Source organism: Oenanthe melanoleuca, chromosome 7, assembly GCF_029582105.1.
Source record: "Oenanthe melanoleuca isolate GR-GAL-2019-014 chromosome 7, OMel1.0, whole genome shotgun sequence".
Classification (NCBI taxonomy): domain Eukaryota; kingdom Metazoa; phylum Chordata; class Aves; order Passeriformes; family Muscicapidae; genus Oenanthe; species Oenanthe melanoleuca.
This window is the reverse complement of record NC_079341.1, coordinates 8,295,826-8,315,688: the sequence shown is the minus strand read 5'-3', so window position 1 is coordinate 8,315,688 and position 19,863 is coordinate 8,295,826. Positions and strand designations below refer to the sequence as shown.

Here is a 19,863-nt window from a genome sequence, read left to right as displayed (position 1 = left end):
AAGGAGGATGGTTCTCAGCCAGCTCCAAGTGAGGGAAAGCACTGCTTTGGAATCGAAGCAGACTCTGTTTACTTGAAGTGGGGGGGAAAAAAGAGGGACCTTCATATGCAAATGTATGGCATTTGGAAATGTCATATAGCCACATCTACATATAAATAAGCTGCTCTGGAGTGCTGCACTAGCCAGGCTGCTTTGATATAGAAATTGCATAGTAGCACACAAAGCAGAAACAGCAAGACGCCACTCCGAGAAGTTCGGGGAGTTTTGTTCCTTAATCATCACATAACTAAGTTAACTGATAGTGCTGTGTCACTGCTGGACTGGGAGGGGTTGTGAAGGGCTGCTGGTTGGTGGGAATTGTGTGTGTGCAGTAGGGATGGTGGTCTGTCTCCTGCCCCAAAAGGCAGTGCTGAACACAGAGGTGTCCCTCTGGCAGTGTCACTCCTAGCATCCTCTGCAGATCCATGCCTGCTTTCTCTGAACAACTTGATTGTATAAAGAAACATCTTCTGCTGCTAACATCCACATGCTGGGGTGGTATTTCCATCTCTGTTCAATCTGGTATCAAACAGTAAACTGAAACTCTCAGGTGTACTTTTTCAGAGGGGAGGGCGTAGAGAGGAGCCCTGATCTGGCTGTTCCTGTCCATTTCTTACCCCTCCAGCACTGGCACTAATGAGTAGCTGGAGGAGAGGTGGATGGGAGAGAAAACAAGCCTTTGGCTCAGCTGTTGGGAGGAATTTCTCACAGAGGGTGACACCCTCTCTGCTGGCCTGTGATGGATCCAGCACTGCCCCTCTGCCTGCAGGCACTGCAGCCTAATTGGAGGGAACCTCACAAATCTCTAAACTGACACCAGCTCTTTTTCAACACAGAATTACAATAATAATAAGGTTAACTCATCCTCTAAGGGCTCTGTCATGAGCTGCCTAAGGAGATCATATGCAAGGAGATAAACTGTGACTTTATTTCTTTACACTGCTGGTTTCTGAAGGGGGAGGATGCTGCTCCCACAGGGCTGGTGGCATCTCTCTTAGGCAGGAGAATCTGAGTGAAGGAAACATCAGCAGCTTGCCAAAAACAAAGAGTAGCTGAGTTAGCACCCAGAAGGATTTAATGTATTCTAAGAATGGGGTTAACACAGATTTGTTCAATCCTGACACAGAAGAAGGCAGCACACACTGTAAGGAACCCTTTACACAGGGCTTTGATAAATCCACAATACAGTCCTGCATCATTAAATCACAACCTAGCAATGATTGCAGCCCCCACAGCAGTGGCCTTAAAGAGCTCTGCCTGTATTACTTCATCCCCAAAAGTCTGGGGAGATGGCCTGGGGACAGCTGACACAGAGATGACACAGGGACCTCCCCAGTCTGCTGGCCTGGGAAGCAGCAGGTGCTGCTGACATGGGGGACGAGCAGCTCAGGGCAGCATCCTCCTCTGGATGTCCTGGAATCAAGTGTGAAGGGTCAGGCATCTGTTAATTCAAGGGGACAACAGACACTGTGAAAAACAAGGTTAAAAAAAACCACAGAAAAACAGAACTGGCTTAGTTTTGAGCAGACAAATGGTCTTGTTATATATGCAGGAAAATGATTAACAAGTTGCTTGATTTCAATCAGTTTTCTCAAAGAAGGAAGATACATTCACAGATGTTGTAAATAAAAGTGCTTCTTGATTTCCAAAGTTCAGCAACAGCTTTAACATATATAGCATAGCCCCCATATATATGCTGACAAGCTGAAAGTATTTTGTTCTCCATTTGAACATCTGGGGATTATTAGTGTCTTAATTCATTGGTTTCTATTATTAATTATGGCAGCAGGCTGAATAATTAGGATGCATTGCTGCAAAGACAGAGCACAATATTTTTTTTTCAAAATGCACTAGGACATCTTGCCATCATCTCAAACATAAAAAGCCCTAGATTATTTTTAAAAAGGAAAGTGGATTTTATCTTATTCCAGGGAACTGATTTGCATAGGGACATTTAAAATTAATAAATTACTGTGTTCAGCAAGCCTATTTTGTGCCTGAGAAAAGAAGTGAATGTAATTTATTTCACCATGTTCCATTTCTCTTTTTCCCCTTGGTGAAGCAGCTAATATGGGAAGGGTATTTTTTGTGCAGTTCATGTAGAAAAAAACTAGCTTCAAGTTTGCACTTGGAGTGGCTGCAGGAGGAATTTGGGCTCAGGCTGCAGCATAGTGGTGCCAGACATTTTCAGCTGACATTTGGTGTCTCATTTTCCTCTTGCTCTCAGGCAGAGTGGGCTGGTGAGCTCCCTCTTGAGCAGCAGCAAGCACTTCCTTCGGAATTGTCACTCATGCCCACCCAAACAGTGGTTTGCAGTTGCTTGCACACATTTTCCTCCCGGTGAAGAGGCGCTGTGTAATTGTAAAAGCAGGGTTTCAGGAGAGGGGGATGTGGGGGTGGAGGGGCTGGCCCTGAGCAGCAGGGCAGGTTTGCCAAGGATGCTGCAGCCTGGAGCTGGTCAGCAAAGACCCTGGAGAAATCTGTTCTCTCACCAGAGCTGGGATGTGTCATGGCAGTTTGTCTTGGGTTGCAATAGAGCGTGTGGCCAGAAATGTGAATTCTGTCACCATCTGTTGAAACCAGGTGGGGCAGTGATCCTTATCTCTTGGCACATATTATCTGCTAATGGGCCATCTTTAAACCAGCTGGGCAATCATCTTTATCTTTTCCACAACCCATCCTCCCTCCAGGAGATTTCATCTGCTGCTGGCCCATTCAGTCCCACTGTGTGACTGATAAAATTCCATCATCCCACTGGGAGATGCTCCAGCCAGGGGGAGCAGCCAAGCCTTTCCTACCCAGATAAAAACTGAGATTTTGGACACCAAGGTACCTTCTTTCCACTGCATTCCAGAGGAAAGCCAGACCTTCCCACATCATCCCTGCACCTTCAGAGGAAAACTGCACCTTCTCCAGGAGCACTGCTCCAGCTGAACCACATCTGCCACTGCAGGAGGATGCAGCCACCATTGAATGGGACTGTGCCAACACCCTGACTGACTGATGGGTGTCAGCTTGGATTCTGACTCTGGCAGTGTTTGGGGATTGTTCTTTGTAATACTGTATTTCTAGTTTAATTTTCCTAGTAAAGAACTGTTATTCCTATTCCCATATCTTTGCCTGAGAGCCCCTTAATTTCAAAATTATAATAATTTGGAGGGAGAGGGTTTACATTCTCCATTTCAAAGAGAAGTTTCTGCCTTTATTGGCAGACACCTGTCCTTCAAACCAGGACACAGTTCTTCATTACAAGGGAGTGGAAAGCCTGCCTGAGGACTTCATCCCCAAGCTGCTGTGGGACCTCATTCCCGTTGGATGCTGTTGAGGAGAGGGGGAATTGCTAAAGCAATTCTGCACTTTCAGAGGCAGCAGCACCATTACCATCCCTCTCCTGGACCTCTGAACCATTCCTGCAGATGTTCCTGGCCTGAGGAAGTTCCCTTTTACATCCAAAGAGCAGCAGTTGCTGATCCTGTGAAGTCTGAAGTTGAGTAACATAAACTATCCCTAGTCTCACCTACAGGGTTCAGATTCCCACCCATAGTCAATCAACTTCAGCTCTTCCCCAAAATTCAGGGCATCCCTGCCTTTGCTCCACAGGTGGATACTCTCTGGATGTTTGTATTGATTTCAGACAAGAATTGCACATGAAGTCTCTGATGCAGAGCAGAAGAGTTTGTTAAGAAAGTTCCCAGTGCTGTGCTCTGCAGCATCTTTTTGGGAGAGCCAGCAGGAAGGGAAAAGGAGTGAAGGGGATTTGCTTCAAAAAGGGTTGAGAAGGTTAAAGACATAGACTTGACCCAAGAATCCCCTTTTCCCTTCGTATGTTCTCTGATAATGTGATGTGTAAGGAGTCACTGCTTCAATATCAGTGAGAGCTTCCATCTGCAAATTTGACTGACCTCAGCAGTATTAAAGGATTAAATTATTATGGAAGTCAATTCTCCTTAACCACTTTTTCCAATGAGATAGGTGTCAAAATAGCTTCTGCTGCACATCATTCACTGTCTTATCCCTTATTTGATTAAATATATGTGTGTGTATATGTATTTTCAGGCCTTCCCTTGGTCCAGGGATGACTGTACACTAGGTGTTAACATTGTACATGAGCCAATATTTTCTCATATGGCCATAGCCTAATAGTTATTCTTTCCAGAGCTCCAACATTACCTGCTGTACATGAGCCAAAATGCTAACATCAGAATTTACAGGCTGCTTGCTTGAAATCACCTAAAAAGTCTCACTGATTCACTCATGAAGAATGACAGATTTATCAGCCCTGCAGAACTAATTGTTAAGTGCCTGGCAGCCAATTCTTGGATACAGAAATCCTATTTTTCCCTAGATTTTAATTTTAATTTCTCTAAAGTGGATTGTAGGACCTTAGGTCTGGGAAGAATTTTCTGGGCACTCCAGACAGTACTTCATATAATCCTCATTGAGGGCACTAATGGATTTATTCCTTTGTCAGAGGCACTGGTGCACATGTTTGGTACTGGAACAGAAGCTCCACGTTTGCTCAGAGGGGAGCTGGGGACCAGAGAAGGGTCTGGCTGCCTTTCTTCCATCTCTTGGAGGTCACATCCTGCCACCAGGCAGACTGCTCCAGCTTTTGAATTTCAGCTTTCACTGAAGCAGTTACCTGAGAATCTGAAGGGTGTGCCTTCAGCTCCCAAACACTGAAGGAAAGACATGTAGCTAAACCAGAAATTAAAATCAAAACTATGCAAAATATATTTGAAATCATTCTTCTGCACTGCCTTGATGAAAGGCAGGAACAGGCACAGATATTGAGGAATTGAGACAATACAGCTTTGAATAATGTATCTAACATTTCAGAAGACAATCCATCAGGAAAAGCAAGGTCACTGAGTGGGTGGCCAGCCACACTGGATTTATCCCAGACAAATAGTTCATCATCTCAGCTTCTGCCTGCCATCCACAGAGAGGTTGGAGAGCAAGGGTTCAGCTGGGAGACTTTCCCAGTGAGAGAGATGATTTCAGGCTGTTTCAGGCTAGCATCTGGCCTCCACACACTTAGAAATAATGTGTTTTGACTAGTGTGTCTTATTTGATAGGCTATCATCTCTTGTGCTGGCACTAACAAGAGATGTGAACAATATGAAATGTCATGTTAGGCTAAAGATGAAAAAAATGCTGCAGAAATGCAAAAGATGTTGGCTTCATCAAAGTGACTTTCTCTATCAGAAAAGTGCTTCAAGAAAAAGATTCATGAATACAATTGATCTGGAGGGTGAGGGTGTATTTCTTTTTTGAAATAAAAAAAAAGGACAAGCATTTTGAGAAACATGGCAGGAATTTCTTTTGTTCAGAGATAGTCAGTCCAATTTTTACCTCTAGTCTTCACAGCTGGCTTCTGCCTCAAATCCTGTCCATCACAAAAAGGTACAAGTCTGTCCTTCTGGCACAAATAAAACTTGCCCACATTGTTGCCCATAAGAATGCAGCGAGTCTATGTGTGAAGAGGAGCTGCTGAATTTAACATTACTGAAACCTGAGTAGCTTTGAATTGGGTCTGTGTCATTGCATTATGCATACAGATCTGCTGTGCTTGGAAAAAAGTGGGTTTGTATTTAGCTTAGCTCTCTGTTGGTGTGAGGTTGGTGTGGTAGAGAAGCTCCTTAGTGTAGTGATATTGTAGTTTGATTAGTACAAATTGCATCCAATACTGAATTGATAAATAACCCGAAGTTTTTATGAGGGTGGAAGTCTTAATTTATTTAATTTAGGTTTATTTTTTTAAGATATGTACAGTTCTTGTTTACTTCATACCCCCAGCATGGTTTTCATTTATATCCTCTCTTTTTAGAATCAGTTTATAGTTCTTGTTTCATGGTGATGTTGACCCTGTGATGCATTCATAAGAATTAGTATCTCATCAACAGCTGGATTGCTGAAAAGTGCTCAGATCCTTCCAGAGATGGGATCAGTCACTTCTAACACAAAGGGACTTTTAAAGCCTGCCTGGATCTCTACATTGGCTGTGAAAAGATGGATTTTGTAATGAGAAAAATAACCTCTTTTGAGGAAGGGAAATATTTTGTGTGTGTTCAAAATGTGCTGGGAGGGGGAACTTTTCAGTCTGAACAAAACTTTGTTTTTATTGTGGTCTGTATTTCGAGTAACTTAAACAGCAGATCAAACTTAAAATGCATTTTTCCCCCTCTCTGCCTTGATATAAATCCCTGACTCTTTTGGAGGAGTCATCAGTCAAAATGAGATACAGATAATTTGTGTCTAAGTTTTGTGTGCTCTTCTGGGACAGGTGACAAGTGTTCCTGTATGAAGTGTTTACTCTGAAGTGTTTATCCTACAAATGATAGCAAATCTTGGGCCATCTTACTTTAGATTCAGTAAAGCATTTTCCATCACAACATTATGCTCAGAGGTGTAATTACAAGTTCTGCATGATCCTAGATTTACTTTAAAGTGTGTCAGGGACCTTGTTAAGGAAAATATGATTTCTACCCACTTGACTGCCAGCACTACAAGCCTGCACATCCAGATAAGTCCTGGTCCCCCTTTCAAGCCCCAGATTAGTCTGTCCTGAAAGTTGCAATTTCCCTCCATTTTGAAGTATGCCTTTAAAAAAAAAAAAAAAAAAAGAAAAAGAAAATTAAACCAAAGGATTTCATTTTGTTCTAACCATACTGCTGGCTGATCTGGGAGAGGAGGGATTCTTGCACTGAGTGCTGGATACCTCAGTACCTGAGAAGGAGCAATCAGAGATACACACACATGTGCATGTGCACACAGAGCAGTCTCCTGTTCTTCAGAGGGGAAGCAAACTTCCTCTGGTCATGGAGGATTTGAAGGAAATGGCATTATGTTTTCCACCATAGAAAAAAAAAAAAAAAAAGTGTATTAATAAGGATCCCATACTTCTTGTGCAGTTTCCTGGACAGAAATAGATTTGAATGTGGGCCACAGCAGAGGTTAAGCACAGCCAGAACCCATCAGGTGCAGTGCATAGGTGATCACTACATGGGAATGGAGTCCCACAGGTCCTGGGCACATGGAGATCTTTGTGTGTGCCATGGGCTGGTCCACTGGTGGCTGACACACCACACACATTTGTTCTGTCTGGGAGGATTTCCAGGGCATAAAGGAGCATGCAGGAAGGGGTCATAACTCTATATATATATATTTCATGTGTTGGTAGCCACTGTCTCACTTAGAGGGTCATAGGTAGCCAAAAATGCATAGGTCCTGAAAACCCCAAGGATGAAAGAGAAGTTGCTGCTGCCAGCAGGGACATAGAGGTTGCCTGTCATTCTCATTGGCTGGGAGCTGGTCCTCACCTGATTTCACATCAGGACAATATAACCAACTTTATTAGTGCAAGTGGTTAGGGACTCTTACAACTCTCCTTGGACAGCAGCGACAGAAAAGAAATTCATTATGAAAATCTGAATCTTGGATCTGCTGCACACACTTTTCCCAGAGGTGGGATAATACCTAAGCATGCCTGCTGCTGGCATGACTGGCTTGGAGGCAGAACACAAATTGCAATTGTTTTATAACACTCAGGGACTTCCTTTGGAAGATAAAAATGCTTCAACTTATTTGCGTGCAAGCTACATTTCCTCAGACATCCATCATGAGATTTCTTTTTTCTGATTTTAATTAATCATGGCTAGGAGATAGAATCACAGAAAAAGGAGTGTTAGCATTTGAGATATCATAAACATTGGTTAAATGGGAGAATTTGCAAAAGTTACCCAGATTAATTAATACCTTGGTGGCCTACAAAATTCATGGAGTTCATGGTGGTAACACCCTGTGTTTCAGCCTGTGAAGTTGAGAACATACCTGCTTCAAAACTAAATGAAGCTTCCATTTTCCTGGCTGCATGAAGGGATTTCCCAGGATTTGCAGTCTCAGTGACTCTTTAACTGCTGCAGAAATAGGCTCAGAAAGTCAAACTAGTTCAAAGTGCTGGATGCTGTGGGATGTGGAGGAGGCCACTGGGCTTTGGGGCATGGTCATGCAGCACTGGTGATAAACTTCTCTACTTCAGCCATAAATTTGTCTTTCTGTACATGTTCTGTTGAATTACCAAGTGTATTGTAATGTATATTACATTCAAGTGTCCAGAGTCTCTCTCTCGGTTTGAGGAGACAGTCCATAAAACAAAACAGAAATAATCATGTATTTTGCATGTGCTATTCTATCATCAGATTTTTAATAGTCATGTTATTTTCTCATTTGCTGTAACTTGACAGGAATTATAAAAGACTGAGATAAACCCTTGCAAACCCTTGCTCTTGCTTCCCATCATCTTTCACATCTTGCCCTTCTGGTTTTCCTTTCTTTCATATGTTGAGTTCTTTCCATCACTTCACCTTATCCTACGTGGTCAGGTTAACATTCCCCTTCACCTGTGTTCACAGAGAATGCAAATAAACTGGAGGAAAGTGCAAGAGGGATCTACATCCCTTGTCCAGAGCATTACAACGGCTTCTGCATGCATGGCAAGTGTGAGCACTCCACAAACATGCTGGAACCATCCTGCAGGTAACCCTTCTCCTACCAGCCAGGAAAGGCCACACACATGGAAACACTGACTTACAGCAGCACTTAATCTAGATCAGCTGTGGAAAATAATGGCAGCCATGGCCCTTTGTGCTATAAAATCCATCAGACTTAAATTATTCAGCAAAGTCCCAGAAGTGTATTGAGTTATGAACAATGTTAATTGACTGCAAAGCCATCCAGTAGCCTTCAGTTCTATTCAGATGTGTTTTTAAAAGCCCTCCACAAAGCACTCAGACCATGCTAGGTGCCCTCCTCAGCCTGAGGGAGAGGGGTGCTCGTGGGCAGCAGGCTGGGGCAGAGGTGGATGCTCAGCAGGAGGTGATTCTGGAGGAGGTTTGGGCAGGGAGGAAGGAAGTGAAAGCACTGCAGTGCTCCTGCAGTGAAAGCCTCCCTGCACAGGTGCAGATATTCCTTCTGAAATCCACACAGTGGCCAGGTGGCTGGAAAAGGACTATTACACATGAAGCACCATTTTCCTGGGACACTGGAATGGGATGCAGAGATACAGACCAGACTCTCCCCAGGGCAGAACCTCAAGCCAGCTTCTCCCAGCTCACACAGACAGCCAGGACACATTTTGCTCTTTGCAGCTTCTGCATTTTAGGTGCTCCATTCAGCTGGAAAATGTCCTTTCCTCAAGGTGCTGGCAGCTGTGGGAATGCAGGAGAAGCAAAGGGAGGAAGCAAAAGGCTTAACCCATCAGGGTCAGTGCTCCACTCACACCTGAGAGGAGCCCAGGCCATCTGTCTCAGTCCCTGACAGTTGCTGCTGCCATTGACCTGGATTTCCACATCTTGCTTGGGAAATTAAGGGGAAACAGGCAAGAGCTAAAACTGTAAAAGCAGTGCTTGGCCCCAGAATCCCAGAGCAGAGTGGAGATGTCAGGCTGCAGGATGGGAACTGGTGAGCAGTGCAGCAGGCAGCATCGGTGTGTATGGCTGCAGCATCAGTAGAGGGGATTTTTATAGCATCCAGACGAAATGTAAATGATGTATCCACTTTCAGGAACATCTAATCACATTTCATATGGAGCCTGGGTGATTGCTTATCACCTCCTTAGGGGTAATCTGCATAAGGAGCCACAGCTCGATGGCTTTTCACCCTCCCCCAGCTCCCCAAAGAAAGGGAGATATCTCAAGTATGTTGTGCAAGGAACTAAATGGGTTCTCATCACAACGAACAAGTAGTTCCACTTGAAGCCAGTTATGTTGTGGTCCCCTGGGCACCTCCTGGCACTCTCAGTGTTGTTCACTCTCACAGACCTTGGTGACACCGAGGACCACAAGTCTTCCCTCTCAGAGGCTGAGATACTCTCTCTGTAGGAGTCCATTCTGAAAAAAAAAAAAAAAAAAAATAACACATAAGCTTATGCTTCAGCCACTAATTTTTCTTTTTTCCAGATACAGTTTTTCCAGCATTCTTTGAAAGCAGGAGGTATAACCAGAATAAAATATTTTTTTATTTCAGATGCGATGCCGGCTATACTGGACAACACTGTGAAAAAAAGGACTACAGCGTTTTATATGTGGTTCCAGGTCCAGTACGATTTCAGTATGTCTTAATAGCAGCTGTGATTGGAACCATCCAGATTGCTATCATCTGTGTTGTAGTCCTTTGTATTACAAGGTCAGTATCTCTGGTGCTTTAGAAAGAGAAAAGACTTTTGTTTTTCCTGCAATGTGCGCTGATTATACCGATTTCTGCAGTGACACTGCTGATAACAAATGCTATTTAATTCACCAACAAACAGAAGATATCATCTGCTCCAGCCAGCCTAGTGCTCCTTCCTTATTATGATTGAATTTTTACTTCCATCTTGATCAAACTTAGGTAGCAGTGGTGCCTACAGCAAGTGAAGTTCTCTATTTTGTATTCAGATGCTTGGACAAATATTGTTCATATAAATAAGGGGAATATAAATACAGCAGCTGGATCAACACTTAATAAAACTAATCATATCTCCATCTGGTTTCCTTAAGGGCCCATTCCCTTAGTCCTAATCAGGCAAAGCATACAAACTTTTAAGCCTGTTTGCAACCCTGCTGATTAAATGATTTCATTAGGCTTGAGTGCATGTTCAAAGTCACTGCACTTGTTTAAGGGTCTTCCATATATGATGTACTTGGGGTTTTTTTTCTGAGGAACAGAAGGTTGTGTGAATGGAAAAAGCCCCAGAGTAGTTCAGAATGAGAGGGGTAAATGCAGTCCTCCCCTCCATGTGCTGCTCTACTCACCCACTTGACTGTGTTACTGTCTCTGGGAGGGCTTGGGGCAAGTTCTGAGTGTCAAACATCTGCAGGCTTCTCTTAGAAATCACAAGGTGTAATTAATTCAGCTAGCAGCACTGATAAATAGCTCTTTTAAAAAGTATTTTCTTTTCAAAATAAAAAAAAAAAAAAAAAGCCAGGTATCATAATCATACCTCCATGTAAAATAAAATCTCTACTTTATTTCAGTCCCTATGCTGCACTACCTGGCTGGAAGACAAGTGTAGAGCATTTGTTCTGGAAAAGACAAAAAAAAAAATCATAAATCCTTCACTGGCCTAAAGGCACAAAACAAAATCTTTTTTGGCCTAACAGAGTTCATCACCTGAATGGAACTATCAAATGAGGCAGTAGATTACACAAGGTGGTATTCACAGAAGTAATTCAAACCACCAAATATACAGCTTGTAGGGAGAGAAAGAAGGTGGTGCAGGAACTGATAATGGAATAAATGTGTATTGTTTTGTCAAGTGACTCTAGTTTTGTCACCTTGATGCAGTGAGCAAAGTACTTTATCCTGAAGAATGAGGACAGGGACTCTGAGTGATCTGGTACTGTAATGCAAATTACCCATCACACTGTTTTCATACAGAGACAGTGCCTTTCCCCCACACTTCCTCACCAAGTCAATTTATGATCTTTTGACTTCTTTCTGTAATGCATGTAATTACTGCAGAGCATCCTCCATCCCAGCATAATGATTTGAGATACATTTGCAGAAGTGTGCTCTGAAGTGGCCTAAGAGAAAGCCACATGACAGGAGAGCGTTGTGGCAGCATATGCATAAGCAATTGAGTTTTTGAAGTTGTCTGCTTTGGAGAACCTGACTGTACTGGTTTGACTCCACACCCTGAATTCTTGAAAGTGCTGAAATCACCTTGCCAGGTTCCTGGAAGAAAGAAGGGAAACTTCACTCAGAGGGCAGTGGAGCCAAATTCTTTGCTGCTTCAGTGCAACCTCAGCTAATTAATTTATCGAGAGAGTTTGGTGCACTGCATCCATTTCAGCCTCATAGAACTATTGTAATCTTCCAGCTGTCATTACTGTTGTTGCTCTTAAAATTTTACCTGTACAGTGGTGCAGATCTATGGGGGTGTCCTCCATTGCTGGAAGGCTCTGAGCAAGTCCTGGGAAGTTTTAGGGTTGTTGCACAGACACTTTAATCTGAATAAACAGGCTGCTGGCAGCTGAGGTTTGCCCCTGCCCCTTCTTCTGCCTCCAAATTGCCACCATTACCATTTCTGTAGCCACACAGTCAACAAAGGATGGACTCAGCTGAAAATGCAGCAATGATAAAAGTGAAGGAGGAAGGCAAATAATACAGGTATAGCCTAGTGTCATAATGATTCTCAGCAGTTTTCTTTACAGCTTTGCATTTTTAGTGCTTCCCTAATGTTTAGTCACAGCAGCTTATTTATGTGAAGAAATAACTTGATTAAAAATGAATGCATAGCATGTTTTACCTGCTATGAATCACATTGTGAGTAACTGGAGCTCTCGAGCAAAGCCTCAGTGCAGGGAGGGAGGGAGGGCAGCCTGTGCTCCAGTAGCTGGTTTACATCGATGTAGCTGCTGTGTTCATAAATGAATGCACCCCCCACACAGTGCACTACAAAGGACCTTTGATTAAAGAGTTAAGGACCGGTGTCACTCAGTTTTAGCAGATGATTAAGTCTCAAAAGCTGGTTAAATGCCAGTGCCCCCCTTAAGACCCCCTGCTGCACTTCAGACACAGCCCACCTGTAAATGCAATAGCATTGTGTGTAAGCAGCCTGGGTAATGTACAACTGGAACATGGGCATTTTTGGTTCAAAGATGCTTTTTCATCATCTTAATTGGAGTCATCTCTACATTTGAATTGATTTCTCTCGACCTTGAAGTGGCTGTGTAGATACTGTCAGTGTTGGTTTGGGAAAAGTGCCTGTGAGATGTTCATCTTGCTTCCAGCTGGAGCAGTTGGTACTCACCATGCACCCTGGGACTGCTGGCCATCCTCATCATCCCCCAGCCACCTGGCTCCCCCATGTTTCACAGAAAATCAGCCTGGTTGTGCCCACTGTGCCCTGGCTTCCAGAGTGCTGGGGCAAAGCAGGGCTGTAAATCCAGATGCTGGAGGAGCCCTGGCTGTGGGTGGGGCTGTCTCAGCTGGTGGAAGTGTCCCTGGCCGTGTCCTGCAGAGCAGCACAGTGTCCAGGAGGCTCTGGGGGTGCACATGGCACACAGTGACCAGCCTGTGTTTGCTAACAGCAGCTCCCTGACTCATTCCCAAAGTTGGATTGCCTTTTCAGGGAGCTCACAGTGCACAGTGTGTCTGCCCTGAGATCACAGAGCAGCTGAAGTCTGCCTTAGCTCTGTAATGAGAGCTGTGCTGTGACCCCCCAGAGCACAGGAGACACAGGCTGGTTTTTCCTGGAGCAGTGAGAGCAGCCTACTTCATGCTGCCCAGGCAGGAACCAGGCAAAATATAGCCCACAGCCATACAGCTTCTCATGAGGGGGTGGTCCTGGTGGCTTAAAAGTGAGCCAAGTCAGGACAGTCTGACCCATATTTTGCTAGACACTTACATAATTGTATTCCAGCATTTTTAAAAAATGCTTCCTAAGTTCTTATGCTCTTGTTTAGCCTTTTATTTGACATCACAAAGCTATAGCATCACTCCCATTCAACAGGGGGATGGGGGAAATTACTTTCTTTATTTTAATGGGTCAGTAAAAATCTATTTGACTCTGTTCTGCTCTTAGTTGACTCAGAGCAGCAGGCTATAAGTGCTTTAAGCTCTCACAGCACTGAGGTGAGCTCTCCCCAGTGCATAACCCATAGGGTTTCACCAGGTGCTGCAGAAAGCCCTCCTGTAACAGAAGAACAAGTCAGCCCCATACAAAGGGAATGTTTTTCCATGTCAGTGTGGTCTGGAGTGTTGTGGGGTCTCTTCCCATGGCACTCCAAGAGGGTGTTTCAGCCTCTGTTGTGCAGCTGCCCACAGTTATCACCCTTGGCTCTCATCTGATTGGAACACCCTGTGGCCTCCACCTGGGATTAAACTTGTCCATGCTTTCTGCCTGAGGGTGCCTTTCCATGAGAGGGAGCCAGAAACACACCCTTAGCTTTCCATTAGGGGGAATTGCAGCATCCCCCAGCAGGTGCTGCTGCAGGTGGAAGGTTGAAAGTGCCCTTGCTGAGGAGCACTGGAGGTCCTGAGACATGGGGGCTTTGCCCCTGCAGCTGTCCAAAGGAATGTCAGGTTTGGGGCTTTGGATTTCCACACCAAGCCCAGCAGCTGTGGCAGCTGTAAGTAAAGGAGGTGTGTGCTCATGTGTGAAAATAAACCCATTATTTAAAGCTGGACAGCACGGTGCAGTTGGGATCATTGTGCTGCAGCAAGTGTCCAGTGTTAAGGAATCTGAACATCTCCCTTGCCATAATTTTGTTCACAGTGTGTTTTGGGGGGTTGTGTGTGGTTTTGGTTTTTGCTTTTTGCTTTTTTTATGGTTCCATTGCCATTAGCCAGCCAGTTTTGTTTCATTCCACTGAGGAGGAAGCACACTGAGGGCTGGAGGATGCCCCTCTCACCCTCACATCCCTGCTGCCCCCTCCACCTCTGGAGCAGATGTGTTGCTAAGAGCCATGTATTCTCACAACTCTCTTTTCCAGGAAATGTCCCAGGAGCAACAGAATCCACAGACAGAAGCAAAACACAGGGCACTACAGTTCAGACAACACAACAAGAGCATCGACAAGGTTAATTTAAAGAGAGCATGTTTCCACAATGGCAAAACTAACTGCAGAGAGCTTGGACTACAAAATACAGTATTATAGACAAAAGATTAAGACAAGATCTACACATGTTGCCTTGCATTTGTGGTAATCTACACCAATGAGAACATGTACTACAGCTATATTTGATTATGTATGGATATATTTGAAATAGTATACATTGTCTTGATGTTTTTCTGTAATGTAAATAAACTATTTATATCACACAATATAGTTTTTTCTTTTTCATGTATTTGTTATATATAATAAATACTCAGTGATGAGAAAAAAATTGCCTTTCTTAAATTTGCTGTATCTCATAGCTGTGTATAGTCTTGGGATATTGTTTATGGACACTAACAAATCTCTTTTTTTTTCTTTTTCCAGTTCTAGTGGCAATTTTGAGTCTACTGAACTCAGTAGTAGGGTTTTGAGTTGGTCCAAGATCAGCGACAATTATGGATGTGGGAAAGGTGAAGAATAATTTAACCTACATTGAGGAGGGATAAAATATTTCAGATCCGGAGTCAACTACATTTCATCAGCCTTCTTCTCCCATGCCATCTATCTTTACTCTCCCATAGCTTAGGAAGTCTTTGCCTTCTAAATTAAATCCTACCCGAAGGGGAAATGGAAATTCTCGGTAGCCGCGATGAGTGTCGGGGGTAACGTTTCCATTTGGGATGGAATTGGGTGTCTGTCGAGGTGAACCCTACGAGAACACTTTGCAGAATCTCCAACTCTGGTCACTGGAGTGAGTGAAAATTGCTTCTCACTCTTGATTGAAAATTATTAGGTTAAAAAAGTTAATAACATAATAACAGCTGAAATGCCATCCCATTTGCACCTCGTGAACATGCTGATATAATTTATTTTTTCAAAGAGAAGGTGAAAAACACTCAGAAAATACCTTATGAATAACTTCATGGGTGACCCTACTCCATTAAATGTAATGAACCCAAATGCTGGCTATACCTCAGGAAAATAAGGGCATGTGTTTTGTCACATCCACTTGATGGACAAGATGCAAAGTTATTTCTGTGATAGCTGGAGCTCTCCAAAACACATCCTTTTGAGAAGGTAATTCTGCTCTAGCTTGTGCTGTGAATTTTGAAACAGCAGAGTGAGACTAAAGGGCACAGTGGGGTAACATCACTGCTGCTGCACACCCACTCCTCTAATGGAGTGCCTGAGCTGTAGTCCCACTGAGCAGCAGAACTGAGCTAAGGAGCCCTTGTAACAGCAGGCACTGTGCTGCTGCTCTCCAGAGAGACTGCCCAGGCAGGACACACCAAAACAGGAGTTAGGAGCATTCCTCACTGTCATCACCATGTCAGAGTCAGACCTGGGGTCTCCTGGGGTGATGTCTCATGAGTGTGTTTCCATTTCCTGCTTCAGCATCCATCTGGTCACTCACAGCAGTCGCCATCAGCCCCAGCAGTGACAGCCCACCCTGCCTGGCCTTCAGGCACAGGTGCAGCAATCCTTCTCCTCTAACATGACTTTTGGTCTTCCCCTCCCTACCCCAGCCTGCTTTAAAGTGAATCCATTGCATGATGTTCACACGGTCTCAGTTTTTGTCTTGTTCTGGGTTTCTTGGCTTTTTGAAGGTAATAAAAGGTGATTGGCAAGAGATGCTTCCAGACACCTGGTCTGTGCTGATTGATGGGAGTGGGAGTGGTGCTTGCCCAGGCAGAGGGGCAGATGATGGCACAGGGCAGCTCTCTGGCACTGGGATGCTGGCCCTGCAGGGACCTTCTGCTCCCTGGAGTCTAGCAAGTGCCAAAACCACGTATTTTGAGCCCATTCCAAACGTCAGTCCCCCCACTGGGACTATCAGGTCTGGATTGTTTATTTCTGTCGCTTACATTAGGCACAAAAATCAAATGTTAGCATATACACATTGCCACGGAGCTATGGCAATAAACCTAATTTAAAAAGGCAAGGTTTGGCCTGGACAAAAATAGCACAGCATCGTTTAGGAGTGAAAATAGGAGCCTGACGCACTGTCTCCAAACTTCCCAACGTGATGAGCCTGGCTTCTACTGAGCAGTGGCACATTTAATCCCCAAACAGCCTGCATTTGCCAGGTGGCATTAGCAGCATCCCCAGCTGCAGGGCATGTCACACAGCCCCACACCTCCCCAGCAAGGCCAGTGTTTAAATACCTGCTGCAGACAGGAGGGCAGAGAGGGGAAAGGCAGTTTTGTTTTAACACCCAGGGGCAGGTCCCACCTCTTTAGGTCTTCCAAACTTAACCTTCAACATGCTGGCATGGGCACACAGTCTGACAGGAACTGTGTCTGGAGATTTATACCAAAGACATTTGCAGAAACTGTACAAAATACAGCAAATTTGGAGATATGGGTTTTGCCTTTTCTGAAGGGTCTGGAAAATGCCTGTTTGTTAGATCCCTGTGCTGGCCAGAACCTGAGAGAATGTGCAGTTTGACAGAAGATGCAGGGAGGTGGGCTGGGCACATTAGGCCATGGGGATTGTGCCATGCACCAAGGCAGAGCCCACTCCTCCAGCTGGAGTCACACAGAGGGGTGAAAAAGCATTGCTGCTTGTTCTCTTCTCAGTGCATGCTTCAGCAGCACGAGCAAGGTCCCTTGTGCTGCCCATGGAGATAGACTCAGTCCTTGGGGAGGGCACTAGTTCATCTCTTTGGGCTGGTTTTTGCAGGGCTCTATGGCAACTGCAGACAACCTCAACTGCCAATACTCCCTTACTTTAAAAATCACACTAAACGACCAAATGTGCAAAAAAACACTGAAAAGACCAGTATTCCACACTCAGTGTGATGGCTTTGGGGCAACACAAATGGCCCAACAGCTTGCAGTCACTTTCTGGCCTGGCTGATGCTTTACCACAAGCCACACCAAAAGGTATAAAAGGTAAAACTAGGAAGCAAAAATAGGACTGCTGGCACACCCATTCCCTAAGGAGCAGCCTGACACATTTCTGGAGCACGAAATCATATTTTTATTTTGTAAGTGAGGGATTAATCACAACAGCATCCTGACCTCAGTCCTCAAAATAAAGCCAGGTGTGCTATTGTCACCCTGCCCAGCCTGGGGTGGTGAGATGGTGGCCAACACCTTGGTGCCTTTGGATGCTGGGCTGGATCCCAGCCCATAAGGAGCTCACCTGACTGCTGCAGTGGTGGGGCATTGTGGAGGCGTGTGTGGCACACACCTCACCTTTCCCTACACCAACTGCTGCATTACAGGACAGGCACAGCCCCATTCCTCACCATCACGGTGCTTCTCCTTAAAGTCTGATCAGATGTTCATTATCCCTTTCATCCAAGACACGATTTACAGAACGTTGCCATTACAGAAATATTATCATTAACCAAGGGATGCTGGACACCCTGTTCAAGCTGCTTGCCTTCCCACCTCAACAGCCAAGTCCCTGGGGCAGCTCCTCCTGCAGCAGGCTGTCACAGGTGGTGTTTGCAGAGGCTGCTGTGCCAGTGCTGGTGCAGGGATGCCCAGGTGTGCCCCACGCACAGGTTAACCCAGCGGGCAGGGCGCCGCCGCCACCCTCCATCGCCGCCTCCCGTTTTCCACAAGCAGCCCTCAAAAAAAGCCTCATCTTCAAAGAGCTCTCTAAAGCTTCTTTGAAAACAGAATGATTAAAGGCTATCTTCCCTCTCATCCGACATCAGACACCCGGCATCCTTGCCTTCACCCTGATTATGCGCGCAGCCTCTCCCGCCCGCTCTGCGGCAGGGGAGGCACAGCCCCCAATTAAATCCCAGCTTCATTACTGCACATCAAAGCCCCTGCTGTGCCTTTCCTTCTTTAGGGGTGCCTGGCCAGGCTGCAGCCCTGCTTGGGAGGTTTGGAAGGCAAGCTGAGGGTGTCCAGCACTGTTGGTGGGGCTTTTCCAGAGTAATCAACAACCTCAGCTGAACTTGAGGGGAGATACAGAAACACTGGGCCATTACACATAAAGTTTTTAGAGTAATTTAAAACTATTATTAATAATAATATAAAGGGTATTAACATTTTATCTGTATTTTTGGTCTCAATGGGCCACAGCCTGGCTGATGGAGCCTCTTACAATGTGCTCTGTTTGACATGAGAGCCAAAAATCTCATTTTTTTACCCCCCCCACACACATAGGATCTGGGATGCTGCACCCTGACAGTGCCACCAATGCAGCCTCTGCAAGCAGGAGGGGCAGGGGGACAGGAGGGGCAGAAGGAACAGGCACAGCAGCTCCTACCCTGCCAGCCCTTGGGCTGATGCTTTGCTTCCAAATGCTTGTCATATTAGGTGGCCTTAATTTATTTCAGTTTCGGTTTAATTAACAGTTTTGTCACAGCAGGAGGGCTGTTAAAAACAGAGATGCACGTAAAAAGAAAAAAAAAAAAGGCAAGATTTTTGTCAGCTTTTCCTTTTTTTTCTTTTTATTTGCCATGTTGAATGTGAGCCACAAGGCTGTAAAATATTCCGCAGTCTCACACAGCAGCAGCCAAGCTGCAGAATAAAAAAAAAAAAAAGCATGTGAGGAATCTGCTCTATAATGCTAACGAGGTGGCACCTGCTTTGTCAATAAAATGGGAGGCCCATTTCACCCAGGGAGGAGCTTTGGGGTCAGTCCCTGTCCCCTCTGGTTTTCCATGGGCTGTGGGAGCCATGGTGCAGCCACTGCCACCAGAAGGTGAAGAATGTTAAGAAAATGTAGTAACACCTCATAAACTTGCCATGAGAGGAGCTTTGAGAGGGGCTTGGTTTACATTGGGTCACTAGGAAAAGAAGTGTAATTATTCAGGGCAAGATCCTCTAGATGCAGCATCATCCCCCCATCCAAAACCAGCCCACAGCCCCGAGAGCAGCAGGGCTGAGCACAGAGGTGAGCGAGAGCCGTGTAATGTGACCTGAATTAGCAGCTATACATAGTGCTTCCTGCATGTTTTACAATTTCAAATAAAAAGGATCTTCTTGCTTAATGGTTAATAGAAATGATTAGTGCTCCCAGGGCATGGATCCTGACAGATGCAGACCGTGCTGGAGGGACCAGCTACAAGCCACCAGAGAAGACGAAACCAATGATTTTATTTTATTTTTTTTCCCGTGGAGTACATCACTGCCAGCATTTGCAAGTTAATTTGTAATATAATTATATGTTGCTGCTGTCACAGAAGCACAGCACGTGTGTTGGGCCAGTGGCCCTGCCAGTGGCACAGCCCAGCCAGCAGTGCTGCAGTGAGGAGCAGCCAAGAGCTGAGGGG

At 44.9% G+C, this 19,863-nt stretch overlaps 1 protein-coding gene across 1 annotated transcript in view; it reads left to right on the top strand.

The window, feature by feature from the left end:
- TMEFF2 (transmembrane protein with EGF like and two follistatin like domains 2) overlaps positions 1-16,260 on the top strand; it is a 112,864-nt gene extending 96,604 nt beyond the window's left edge. The window contains exons 8-11 of the mRNA XM_056496790.1: positions 8,454-8,577; positions 10,066-10,224; positions 14,517-14,603; positions 15,006-16,260. Coding sequence (XP_056352765.1) covers positions 8,454-8,577; positions 10,066-10,224; positions 14,517-14,603; positions 15,006-15,102 — 467 coding nt within the window. The 3' untranslated portion in view covers positions 15,103-16,260. The remainder of the gene's footprint in view (positions 1-8,453; positions 8,578-10,065; positions 10,225-14,516; positions 14,604-15,005) is intronic.
- Positions 16,261-19,863: the final 3,603 nt, after the last annotated feature.